Consider the following 13,851-nt stretch of genomic DNA (forward strand, 5'->3'; position numbering starts at 1 on the left):
TGAGAAGCTTGCAGTGTGCAGTGATATCAGAGGAAGCAATTTCAGTCCAGGAGAGGAGCCGGTACAACTGTGCAAGCCCCAAGGGAAGGCCGGAGTTCAGCTTTAAGGGCCGGTGCACACCTAGGCGACACCCCACCACGCCGCAACCGCGCACGATTACGCGCGGTCCGGAGATGCCCAGGTGTGTACCGATCGTGCTGCGGGTGCCATTAATTTCCAATGGCACCCCAGTTGCACCGGGGCGGATTGCACAGGATTCTGCCCATACTTCTGAACACCCGCGCGTTGTGCATCACAGAAAAAAGGTACAAGTACCTTTTTCTGCGACGCGCGGCTTCGGAAGCAGGGGCGGAATCACATGATCCGCCTGGCGCGACTGGAAAATAATGGCACCCACAGCGCGATCGGTACACACCTGAGCGTCTCCGGACTGCGCGTAATCGAGCACGATTGCTGCGCGGTGAGGTGTCGCCTAGGTGTGCACCGGCCCTAAAGCAAATTAATTTGTCACCCGTGTCTACAAGGGCATACTCCGCTATAACAGCAAAGGCGTACACCCATGACATGTACAGATCGCTGGTGGTTGTTCAATCCTGGAATGACACTTGATGTCCCTGTGTAAACACCCGTTTCAGGTGATCTCCATATGTCCCCCAGCTCATCCATACAATCATGTGAGCACACGCAGCACAGCACCAAGTTTAGACAGAAGCGGCAGTCAGTAAGGTAAACAGAACAGTTTGTCCCGGCAGGAGGCTGTGATGCGTTGGTCCCGTGGCTGTGTTTTTCCAGCTCACAGCTGTGGAAGCCGAGACATTGCACGGCTCAGACCTTCACGAGCTTTAACTGACGTGAACTAATTGCAGGTTGGATTTTTTCCTTCCCAGAGTCCAGCGTAAGCGGCTAAGGATTCCACTAGGCCTGAAACACACACGATTCCGAAAGACTCCCCCAGGCCTGCCCTTGGGCATCGGGTGCAAAGGAAAAGAGACACTTATGGTTAAAATACCCCCTAACACTTGTGTTGAGGCATGCAAACTACATGTGTGTTGACGTGCGTGTTTTTCTTTTTCTTTACTGTATGTGTCCTATCTCACTCCTGACCGATAAATCCAAAGAAATTGAGGTGCTTTGTGATTGGTTTATTGGCGCATTTGCTGTGTTCTCCACTCACTATCGCATTGTTTGCCTGATGAAGGGACACTACGTGGCACCGAAACTTGCTTTGGGATATGAACATGTGTCAATAAAAGAAATTTGCATCACAGTTGGAGAGCCGGTGACCCTTCTCTTTTTTTCTTCTTAACACTGCAATGTTTCGATTTGCATTTTTAGTTATGCAGCAGGATCCAAATGACATCTTTTGCTTCCTTTTGCTTATTAGTAGGGATGCACAGATACTTTGCGTACCAGTGCAGATACTTGGCATTTTCATGAGAACTCCCAGGGTGGCAGCGGTTGCAGCTGGGACCTGGCTCTGGTGCTCCACCACTGTCCTGAAATTATTAGTCTGTATAGTTTTAGAAAAACTGTCACATGACAATAAACAAAAATGTATCAGTACTCGTACTTGTAATTACTCAGCAAGTACCAGTACTCGTACTCGAAACTGGTATCTCTGCATCCCTTTATTTATATTTATAAAAACAAAATCGTACAATAAAACAGAGATGTACAAATCCCAGGATCTCCGTGTGCTCCTTACAAATGACAGCTGCCTACTAATTTTTTAATTTTTCTCTAGAATAGTCTTGGAGCTAAAAAGTATCGGTACTTGTACTCGTACTTGTACCGAGTACTGTACTTGGTATCTGTGCAACCCTACTTATTAGGATGTGTTGCTGCAAAACAGTGCAACATGCACCATTGAAAGCAAGACTAAATATGCCTTGTCCTGGCATAGGGACTGTGTTGAGCAGGGGAAGCCAAACTGGCCATCCAGCTGCAGTGAAACTACAAACCTCATGATGCATCTCTCTCTCCGGGAGTCATGTCTGCGGCTGTGAGAATCTTGCAATGCCTCATGGGATTTGTAGTTCCACCACAGCTGGAGGGCCAGAGTTTGGCTACCCATGCTGTTGAGGAATGTAGCCCAGCGTAGGAGGTGTGAATGAGCCTTCCAGGCTTTCTCTTCTATTGTATTTGCGGGCCATTTCATATTTTGGCTTGGGAGGTGGTAGGAGGCCAGTTAATAGCAAACACAAGTAGCGAACCTTATATGTGGATCTATAGAGGTGCCCCAATCCATTTTATATTATTCAGTCACATCTATAAAAAAAAAAAAAGTGCATGTGGCCCCAGCGATCCAGAGGAGGTCGGCGGTCACACTCTGATATCACATACAATGCAGGACTGCATTGCACACGAGGACAATGAGGACCTGCCTGCAGCATCGGAGATAAGGGGTGAGCTCTGGAATCCTGCCAAAGCGAGCAATACGGAAATTCCAGATACACACGTATATATTTTCTTCCTTCCACATGCAGGATGAATGATGAAAATATAACAGATCCCTCGATCAATGCTTTCGAGCATGGATAGACAAATCCTCCGCTGCTTTCATTGAGGGGAATTTATATCTCTGCATTGCTGGAACGCACGTTACCTAAAAAAATATCAACGGGCCCTTCAGACACATAGTATGGTTAGATACCTGGCACGGAATTTGCATATCAATTTTTTTCAGTCAAAGGAAATGGAGGCAATTTGTGAAATGGTTTAGGGCTGCAACAACTAATCGACATAATCGATTATAATCGATGATTGAAAAAGTTGTCAACTTTTTCAATCATCGATTAATCGGCCTCTGATTAGTTGGCCCTGTTCACGGCTCCACACAAAAATCGGCTAACTAATCGATTTTGAAAATAATCGTTAGCTGCAGCTCTAAAATGGTTATCGATTATATCATCGTGACATGAAAAGTCATTCAAACATGAAATAAAATGTAGAGATAGAAAGCAGTAAATGAAGAGATAGAAATGTATATGTTATCTCGGCTACGTCAACATTCGGTGACAACACAAGTCTCAGCCTTGTACTAAGAATAACCGGAGATTGCAGAGTGTGCGGAGCGGCCTGTAGACTCTTCGTGACTCAGCGCTTTCCCCGCACAAATCCAAACAAAGGACATCTGGGCTATTTTACAGGCCTAATCCCCATTCCTCAACAAATCTTCAGAATTCAAACAGGAAATACAACTCAAAAAATAAAAAGGGAGAAACCAAGAAAGCTTTGTTTTTTTTTTTTACCTTCATGTATATTCCCCCCCCACATGTCCAAGAGATTTACTCTCACCATCCGTTTCCAGTGACGTTGCACTAGGAGAGGAATAGAGGAAAAGATTTCCTCAAAGGGGGCCACGGTCAGCAATAGGTTCTGGGCCCTTCCCCCATCTATCGAAACCTTAAAAAAGGAGAACTATGGGGTTAAGGCTTTTCCTCATAGTTCTCCTTAGGGTAACGGGAGGACACAAACTAGCGTCCTCCCGTCACCCTAAGCTCAGTATACCGCGAGCTAAAGCTCGCGGGATACTGAGACGCCGCAGCTGAAGCGGATCCTGACAATTATGTCTGGATCTGCCCAGCTACGCGAGTGACAGCTGGCTCTGCCTATCTAGAGGCAGAGCCAGCTGTACCCGCCCCCTCCCCCGTCCGTTCCGCCAGTCAGCGCTGGCGGATCGGAGCGGGGGAAATCCAGCCTCTCCCGTCACGGCAGAGAGCCGTGACAGGATCGAGAGGTGAGCGAGCGCCGGTATCTGTTCGCTCACTTCCCGATCTACTGAGCTGACCTGTGACAGTCTCATTGTCACAGGTCGGCTAGAACTATGATGTGAGTGAAAAGCACACACCCTATAGTTCACACCTAGGTGTATCGAATATGCGCGTTTCGTGGTAAAAAAACGTGCGACAAACGCACGTTTCCAATGCCTACTTGGCTATATCCCAATGGAAACGCCTGACAAAAAACGCCCCAAAGAAGCTCCTGTACTTCTTTGGGCGTAGGACGTTTTCTAGCGCGTTTATACGGCCTGTAATACGCCCAGGTGTGAACCATACCCATAGGAAAGAATGGGATTTCGGTGTTTGAGCGTTTTGCAGAGCGTAGGAACGCGCTACAGAACGCCCAGGTGTGAACCGGGCCTTAAAGCTGACCTCCGGTCTTCCCTTCCGTCTTGCATAGTTATACCGGCTCCTTTCCTGGACTGAAATTGCTTCCTGTGATATCACTGCACACTGCGAGCTTCTTACAAAATGCACATCTAACACCGAGAAAGCTAACAATCTCTGCTAATGTTACAGCTGAATGCAACATAACAGCTAAATACACAGCTGATAGACATACATGTAGATGGTTGTATCTGCAAAAGAATTTGTAACTCTGTTCAGCTATTCCGGTGATCCAGGACTCCTGTAAGTACGCTTTATTAAAATCCCAAACCGATTTGCTCGTCATCAACTGCCACAGTCCTAATGCAGCTGCACCAGACCACCATTTAGTGCCTGTACTTCTCAGGGGACATCAGAGGCTCTGATGAAGATTGGATCTGCCTAGAAACGCGTTAGCCTTGCTAGGTAATGATGGCTGCAGCATTTTCAGATAGGCGAAGAATTTTATGGTTCTTTCCTGATCGCCCCTGTAGCAACCTGACTGGATTTTGCAAGCAATTCATCCCTTTACTCTTGCCAGTACCTACCACCATCCCCCCCACCTCCCCTTCCGCAAGAAACTTTTATTGGAGAAAAACATAATTCTTAAATTTCCAAAACTTTGCAGTTACAGGAAAGGAAAAGAACAACAAATACAGAGTGAGACGAGACAACATGGCTTGCAGAATCCCAATCACACTTGCAGAATGGGGCCGATTGCACGAGTCTCTCGAATTGTTCCGAGACTCAAGCAACAGCTGCATTCAGGTGCAATCATCTGCAGGTACAATACAAAGAAAGCCACCAGTACACCCCGCCGTTGTCATGTAATTGCACACACTGCAGATGATCAACCCTTATTCATTTCAAAGAAGTCTCACGGAGCAATGTGTGAGACTATTGTGATCAGCAGCTATCATAGAATATTACGCAAAAAACTTCCAAGCACAACGTATTATTGTAATATGTATTTACAGGAGAAAAAGGTGTTACAGACCATCTTTGTTCCAGAGAGAAATGTAGACGGAAAGCTCCATTAATGATATCAAACCCGTCCGGCCAGCGAGCACCTTTATAGAAGTGTTTTATAATAAACAAATACGAATTGCACAAGAACAAGGTGCTTAGACTATTCCTTTGTTACTTCTCTAAGCATGTCTATAAAGCAAGGCCCCATTCACACTGAGCGGAAAATCCAGCAATTTCCGCCGCGATAACGCACATTTTTGCTGTGCAATATCGCGAGATGTCGCCGGCCAATGGTTTTCAATAGAGCCGTCTTAATGTACAGCTCCATGTCGCCCGTTGCGGTTCCAAGTCGCGCCTGCAAGACCCTTTTGCCCGCGATGTCGCGCAAATTTCCTTTTTTTTAATGCAGCCCGACGGTGAAGGTCGCTGGAACGTCGCCCGAACCGTCGCGGAAATCCGCTCGAGGTGAGCGTCGCTTAGTGTGAATGGGGCCTAAAACTATGCAACAATAAAGTTCCGACTGGGTCACAGTATTGATCCTCTCCCAGTGCTGTTAGCTAAAGGAAGTAAAAAAGTTACTTTTATCTTTACGAGCCCTTTCTGCACATAGTAAGAGCTCGTGGGGTTTACAGGGGAGAGGGCCCGGACAGTATAAGTAGACCCTGTAATGTACCGCTGCTTTAAGGGTAGGTTCACCCCATTTTCCAGACCAGATCTGGTCCGGAACATGGTGTGAACCAGTCCGCAGTTCTAGTGCATTCCAGACCAGACAAAATGAGACATGCAGTATTTTTCTGGTCTGGAACGGACTGCTGGGGTGTGAACAGAGGCCAGAAATAACATAGGGATACATTAGGATGCATTTTGGGTCCAGAAACAATCTGGTCTGGAGGTGATCGGGAGGTGGTGTGAATGGGCCTTAAATCTGTTGTTTCACTTATCTCTGCCTGGCAGTTTCGCTACAATTTTAACTGTTTTGGCAACAGTTGTATCAAAATAAACTTCAATAAAAGAACGAAGTAGAAGTTCTATGTAAATGTCCGAACACTCAATACAGGTCAGCGACGTGTGGAGAACAAGCTGCTCTGGTGGTCACTCACCTGACCCTCCGATAGGTGAGGTAGCTGGGGTTATGCCCTGAACATTTAAGCCAAGCTGGTGAGAGGCGACAGGGGCCGGTGCTGCTGTTGGTGGTCCAGGAGGATTCTCTCGTTGCGGAGAGGTAAGCGGCGTCGTGGGCTGCGAGGACGGCCCGCCAGCGAGTCGAGCCAGGCGCCTACGCCTAATCTGTAATAAAAAAAAAACCATGAACACGTGCAGCACACACGCATAGTGCAGATGATGTACACAATCAGAGGAATCCGAGCAAATTTGGACACACAAGGTTATTATGATTCCACAGGGATATAGAAGATTCAGCAATGGCAAGCAATGAAAGGTCTCTAGAACATGGTAGTCCGAGACCTTAATAGTCCGAGACCTTAATAGTCCGAGACCTTAATAGTCCGAGACCTTAATAGTCCGAGACCTTAATAGTCCGAGACCTTAATAGTCCGAGAAATACAGACTCCTCCTGGTAAGATTGCTCTAACAAGTCTCGTAGAATTCTCTTAAAGGAAACCTGTCAAGATGGAAACAAGGAAGCTGCCACTGACAACTACTTTTTAATGGTAAACAATCCAGGGAGATCACCCTACACAGTAGGCACCCAGTGAAGTTCCAACTTGCAACCTGCTGACTTATTCCAAGTCACCGACATACCATTGCTGGAGCAGAGGAGGGGACAGGCTGGAGGGAACGCTGCCAAGGCCGGTTGCCTCTGAGGATCAGGTGAGTGCAACTTTGTTATTTTAGACCTTAGACCAAAACAAGCAATGAACCCTTGCAATGCTGGGGTAGCCCCACTGCAAGGGTTAATAATAGTTTCCCTCTGAGTTCTGCGAATGGGAACATGAAAGGAATATAAAGTAGGTGTTACCACAATTTGGCTGCAAACATGTCGCTTCAGTCTGAGCTCGGAGCTGAGGACTCTTTACCAACCCTGTGACAGCAGTGGGCCAATCACTAACCACCATCGCAGTTGTAGGAGAGGAAGTTGTAGGAATCACATGCTCCCCCATAAAACAGGAAGTACGGGTTATTTTCTTTGATCCTGGCAGCAGGGGAGGGAAAGGAAAGGTCCCTACGTGCCACTGAGAAGTGTCCATTAAAGAAACCTCTTGCTTTGTTCTGTATGGCCAAAGCATAGGTTTGTTTTCAATCATAATTGATAATAATTATATATTTTTTTTTATGCAAGAAAGTTACCATTTTACTGAAAATAATGCACCTTGCTAATGCTGGCATCACTACTGCTTGATATGAAGACTGATCATTAATGACAGGTGCCCTTTAATGTCCTCTCCTGTAGTGACCTCTAGAACTATCATCAGTCTGCCTATGCAGCATACTACAAAGAATGTCCAGCAAACAAGCTCCATGCTGTGTGCCCCCCCCCCAGAGAACATGTGATGGCAGCTATAGGATAACACACCCCATGCGTTTTACAATGACTGTACGTGCTGACACGGCATGCTAATTAAATGATGAGCAGCAAATGAAAAGCAGAAAAACAAAAGCAAACAGACGACAAAAATAACGCGGTGTCAGGTGATCTGTATATTCCCCGGGGAATTATCTGTAATCTGATCGGATGACCTTTCACCCCATTTTAACCTGCTTTGGATACAGACAGATCTGGTGCGATTTTGTTCTGTTTGTATTGTTATTTTACCTTCATTTCAGAGCCGAATACAGTGTAAATAATAACAGAGCGCAGTTTAAAAGAGGAACTTAACCCTTGTCTCAAAAATGACAGCAAACACACCTTCAGGGCTTGTTCACACCATTTTCTGGTCCCGATCTGGAGCAGATCTGAAGACGCTGTGCGTGCTGTGCGTTTTTACCGCGTTCCAGCTAAAAAAAATATTTTCTTTTGTTTTGAGTGGGGCTGTCAATAGGTCAGCTGCAGTGCATTTGTTGCGTTTGACGCGTTCGTGCGCTTGCAGACCGAACAAAATGTGACATACAGTATTTTCTCTGTCCGGCCAGGAACGGACTGCGCACGTGAGAACTGTAGCCCATAAAACACATAGGGATACATGGGGATGCATTTTGGGTGCAGGAGCGCACGGTTCTGGTCTGGACACAAACCAGACGTCGTGTCAACAAGCCCTTAGAAATGTTTAGTGATGACAATCTAAAAACAAATACTTCTAGATAATTGCCGGTGTTCTATCGAAAGCTCCAACTCATTGAACTCTCCAACTACCTCACTTCCGGTGCTCAGAAAGACTGGAGCTCTGTACAGTTGCGGTGTGCATGCGGAATATTGTTAAAATGCAGCTGTACAGAGCTCCGTCAGTCTTTGTGTTTTGCAGTCTAATGCCATCTGGTCAAAATCTCCAACTTGCAAGTACCCGGCAGTGAGGTAGTTGGAGATTGACAAGTTGGAGCCTTCCTTAGAACACTGGCTTTGTATTCTTTTTATACCTTATTTTCCTTTTCCTCTCAATTCTTCTATCAGTGGCCATTTTTACTAAGGGCAGATGAATCTCTCTCTCTACTTCCTGGAACTCTGGCACATGTGACTAGGACATGTGACCATGCACATCATCTCAGCAGGGGGGGGGGGATGCCTTTCTCTGAGAGCTCCCAAGATTTTGTAGTTTACAGATGAGATTTCCCAGCTGATGTAACTTTCCCAAGATGCATCTGTGAGACCAGAATGACATCACTAATGCCCAAGAGGACCAGGAAGTGGAAAAATAACAAATTGTAAGTAAGAGAAAAATATATATGTTTGTTCAATGAGTGTAAGATGATTTCGTATCAGCACTCAGTGCTGAACACGGATGTGATTTTTACTGAAAGGGGGTAAAGGTCTGCTTTAGGGGACTGTCATCAACTACTAGACTCACTGCAGCGAAAGGTTTGTAATTGGCAAAAAAGTAAATAAATAAGCAAAACTAACTTTTCAAGCCATTACAGAGTGTCAGGTCAGTGACCCCGGGAGCTCCTGTATTATCACGCGGCACTCGCAGAAGGAAGCTAGAGAAATACTTTGATTTACCGACATGACCCGCCAGCTGCCGGGCCCGTCACCTCTTTAATACCAGTGCAGTACTTGGAGGTGTTACCTTTATACTAAGTGCCTATACTACCGGTAATCCACAGGAAGGGAAATAAAATGTTTATAGCCAATATAGAAGAAGCGTGTTAGCACGTGCTAATGAATGCCTCTGTAACCCTGGAATGCACATCATTTCTCATCCCTTTGGCACATAAGACATATGTTTAATAAGACATATTAAACTACAACATTCACATGAATCAGGGCACGTGTCAGTGTCCCCTAATCGCACGGTTATTGTTGTCGTCTCTAAAACAGAATTCCAAGGCATTGGAATCTTTTTTTAAAGGGACAGGTCCTCTTGATGGTGCACCCACCCACTACCAATGATACTTACCTTTCCAGCACTCGCCCACCCAGCTGCAGCCCCGAGACTAAACCCTATGCTGGCTCCATGAAAACACTCCCCTTGCAGTGAGGTTAAGCCGTCAGCACTGCAAGGGTTAACCGAGTAGCTGTAAAAGGACTTTAACTTGGCTGCTCCCCCTGCAGTCAGCGCTACCCCCCCCCGCCCCGCCCCCCCCCCCCCCCCCCCCCCTACGGGGCTGTGGACTGTTCCTCTGCGTCCTCGCGTACAATGCAGGGCTACGGGACCTGCTTTGCATGTGATGACTTCATCAGGCTTTAACCAGCGGAGCACACGGGGAAGGGGCTGTGGGGGCCTTGTTTAGAGTCTGTGGAAACGGGGATCACTCCTGTTTAACAAACATTACTTCAATAAACCGGCAAAGGAGCCGGTCCAAATGTATTCATTCGTATGAGCCGCCTAATGCACCAAAAAAGGTGCATGTACCATTTCTGGCAGCGCACGTCCGCTGGCAAGGTGCATTGGGAGCCATTTAGAATGAATGTCTCCAAAATAACCATTACAAGCGACGTGCACAATGATGTGAATGGGCCCTAAAGTCAATTCCTATTCAGTTTTGAATAGATCAGGGAAGGATTTCAACTAATATGGTATATGTATTTCTGTCTGTGATGCCATTGGTGAACTTTCCCCTTTAACGTTGGGTCTAGGTGACAAACCTGTGACATCAGAACTAGGATAAGGGGAACGGGGGGGGGGCGGTCACCAGACACTGACAGCAATACAACTACTAGATGTTCTTATGCTGAAACTAGATGTGGTCAGTCTGATGGCCAGCATCATTCAACTCACTTCCTCTGAGCCCCAGCCTGTGATTGGACAGTGAAATGAGAGGCAGCACAGTGATGAGCTCATCTCTGTCACTCCTCTCTCTCCTCCATTTGGCATGCTTCTCGTCAGCACCTACAACTTGCGCTGCTTCTTTCATTCACACTACATCCCTACTACACAGGGGCTTCAAGAGGCTGATTCCAGGTCAATGCCAGCTACTAACCCTGCTTGAAATTTGAAGGCTACATGCTCCCTTCTCACCTCGTGCCGAGGCAGCATGGAGCCTGCTTCCTGGCCAAACAGGAAGCCGGGCAGTGAATCATAACACGGCGCCCAGTCATTACACGCTGCCTGGCTTCCTTAATGGGACTTCCGGTATCGGCAAGTACCGGGGAAAAAAAATATAAATAATATCGGTACTCGATACCAAAAAACTGGTATCGGTGCATCCCTAGTATTAATGATTACAAAGCTGCATTAATGTGTGTATTTTATATTTCCCCGGAGTGCAGTTTTAAATAACACTAGAACATAGTGCAGACTACACCTTGTTTCCCTCAGGACAATTCATTTCAGAGCAGTTTCCAGGCACTTCGCTGAAAACATGTGCTGTATATAAAAAAAATAAGGGCTGCAGGAATGGAATGAGACTGGCATGAGAAGCACTTTGTGGTTTATTTTATCACAAAGCCCGCTCTTTTAAGTCACAAAATGGCTGCTCAGGTGACAGATTCACTTTAGCAGGAAACTAGGTCATGTTTTTAAACAGTCATCGCTTAATAATGAACATATAAGCGCCGCACTCATCGCTAATTTGGGTAAAATCTCTGAGCCGGCAGACATTCCTCCAAGCAGAGACGTTCCACTCACCCCGCATGATTACCGCAATGGTATTTACTATACATAGGGATAAATGACAAAACAAACAGCCGGTGCAATGACAGAGGTCTGGTACAATGCAATTACTGATCACATGACTGTGCGGCCATGGCGGCTCTCCGCCATCAGAGAATAAATCACGCCTGTTATCTCAGCAAATCGATGGCCTATAAATGTGGAAGACTTTAATCTGAAAGTGTACGCCTGACTATGTACAAAGAGCGTCATGGGCCGGGTTTTACATTAACCTAATGAGGCAATGTCAGTAAAAGGATACACTTTGCTTTATACAACGTTCCTGAAGAACGAGGGAATTTCCAGCAAATTTATATCTCACACAAGCATGTGACAAACCCAACAAGCTTTTAGGACACACAGACAGGACAGAGGACCTGCTGGTGGGATTAAAAGGACACCTAAGGGAAGAACGTAGGCTGCCATCATTGACCTCCACATGAAAATTCCATTGCCTGGCTGCGTCTCTGGCTGCACTGACCCAGAATCAGCAAACAGATCAAAGAAGACACAGTGTAGTCATAACATCTGATTTGAGTAGTGGTCCCGGGTGACCCAGTCAAAAATAATAAAGATCAGCATGGCGGCCAGGAACAGGCATTTTCAGAAGGTGAGGCAATGGTTGCCTCCATGCTTCTTCAGTAGAGGTTTCTTTAACATCTCTGCTGGGAGGACCTGAGAAAGCCCACAGAAGAGCCGAGCCAAAACAAAGAAGTCTAGGTCGGCCTGCTTCCACCAATTTCCACAAGTGATCCGGAGGCTGTGGACAGTCAAGCATATGCATATTCTTAACAAGTTAATGAGCTTTAAAACAAGCCATCACTATTCTCTATAGCTTCATGCCATGTGGTGCAATTCATCCTCAAATCCTCACAGCAGATATGAACCTGAACATACTTTGCACAGATTAAAGATTTTTAGCTTAAAATGGGCTTTCAGGTGCAGTCCAAAAATAACATAGGAGTGTAAAAGGAAAACAATGGATTCCTTATGGCTGTGTGCCGTTTTCTCTGCAGCATCGGTTGAGTTGGGCAGACGCAGGCAGAATTCATGCCCGGTTCACACCTGGGCGTTTTGTAGTGCGTTCCTACGCTCTGCAAAACGCTCAAACACCAAAATCCCATTATTTCCTATGGGTATGGTTCACACCTGGGCGTATTACAGACTGTATGAACGCGCTACAAAACGCCCTACGCCCAAAGAAGTACAGGAGCTTCTTTTGCCGCGCGTATTCATTGGGATACAGCCAGGTAGCCCTCGGAAACGCGCGTTTGTCGCTTGTTTTTTATCGCGAAGCGCTGTAAAGACGCGCGGCACGAAACGCTGGATTGTAGAACCGAGGCTGGATCCACAGGAAAAGCAAAACAAACGACAAACGCACTCAACAATTTGTTACCAGTTATACAGTAAGGTGCATACGAAATGGGCTTTGAACAGTAGAACAGTAGAAAGGCATCATGGCACACTCACAAACTAGCATGTAAAACAACTTGTCTCACCACTAAGGACAATGACAGAGGTTTGGATACACGTCTTTTGTCTCTGTCATTGTCCTTAGTGGTGAGACAAGTTGTTTTACATGCTAGTTTGTGAGTGTGCCATGATGCCTTTCTACTGTTCTACTGGATCCACAGGAAGCCTGTACAAATCAATGACAGGCTGACACTGTCCGCAGATGTTTGCATATAATCGCACAAGGAGACTTCACATGTGATTAGGGACAGATAAGCTGCCCTGTATACAGATTGTTTGCGTCCAGAGCTGCTCATCAGTCAATAACCCCAGATAACTGCTCTAAGTGGGATTACATGCCAGCAGCTGTGGACCCTCTTAATCTCTCATTGATTTGCACAGGCTGAGCGCGTCCACAGCGGATGGCAAACACACGGCTGTACACCCACCAGAAATACGCTGATCTAGGCTGTGTACAGTCATGGGAATGAGGCCTTGTTTATTTGCGCACTTTTATTTCAAGGGTATTTCAGGAATGTTAAGGCTTGAGCGTTTTATGATTTAGTCAATAGAAAGCTAGCTGCTAGGAGGAAGAGAAAGCTGGTAGGCGCAAAATCATTGTTTTTCAGATGCTCCGACTGAACTCTGCAGGGGCCAGAAATGCGTGACTCTGCCCAAAAATAAGCTTCAAGTGACGCAACACTCAGGTGTCAACAGGCACCACTGAAAATAATGGGATTCTTCATATTCAGCGTTATCACACTCTGGGAACGTGTAACAAAAAGCTTAGGTGTGAATGGGGTGCAGGGGGCCAATTACCCTACCAGCCTGTATCCGGAGGAAACCCACACAAGCACAGGGAGAGCATGCAAACTCCATGCAGACAGTGTCCTTGAGCATCCCAGTGCTGCGAGGCAGGAGTGCTAACCGCTGAGCCACCACACTGCACTAAGTTCTCTGTGTCACTTACCTACAGGTGTAATAGCACCATATATAAAAGTAGGTGGATCAGTAATTAAATGTTCATTCGATAGGAAGAATGTTTACAGGTATAAAATACTTTATAGATTTCCCGTTAT

General features: G+C 46.2%; 1 protein-coding gene across 3 annotated transcripts in view; it reads right to left on the minus strand.

Annotated features, from left to right (window-relative positions):
• Positions 1–13,851, minus strand: part of UBE4B (ubiquitination factor E4B) — a 53,170-nt gene that overhangs the window by 38,152 nt on the left and 1,167 nt on the right. For all 3 annotated transcript variants that reach the window (XM_018552630.1, XM_018552622.1, XM_018552614.1), the window contains exon 2: positions 6,218–6,404. In XM_018552630.1, the coding sequence (XP_018408132.1) occupies positions 6,218–6,404 (187 nt within the window). The remainder of the gene's footprint in view (positions 1–6,217; positions 6,405–13,851) is intronic.

The sequence above is a fragment of the Nanorana parkeri genome, unplaced genomic scaffold (genome assembly GCF_000935625.1).
Source record: "Nanorana parkeri isolate BGI_ZX_2015 unplaced genomic scaffold, ASM93562v1 scaffold5, whole genome shotgun sequence".
NCBI classification, from domain to species: domain Eukaryota; kingdom Metazoa; phylum Chordata; class Amphibia; order Anura; family Dicroglossidae; genus Nanorana; species Nanorana parkeri.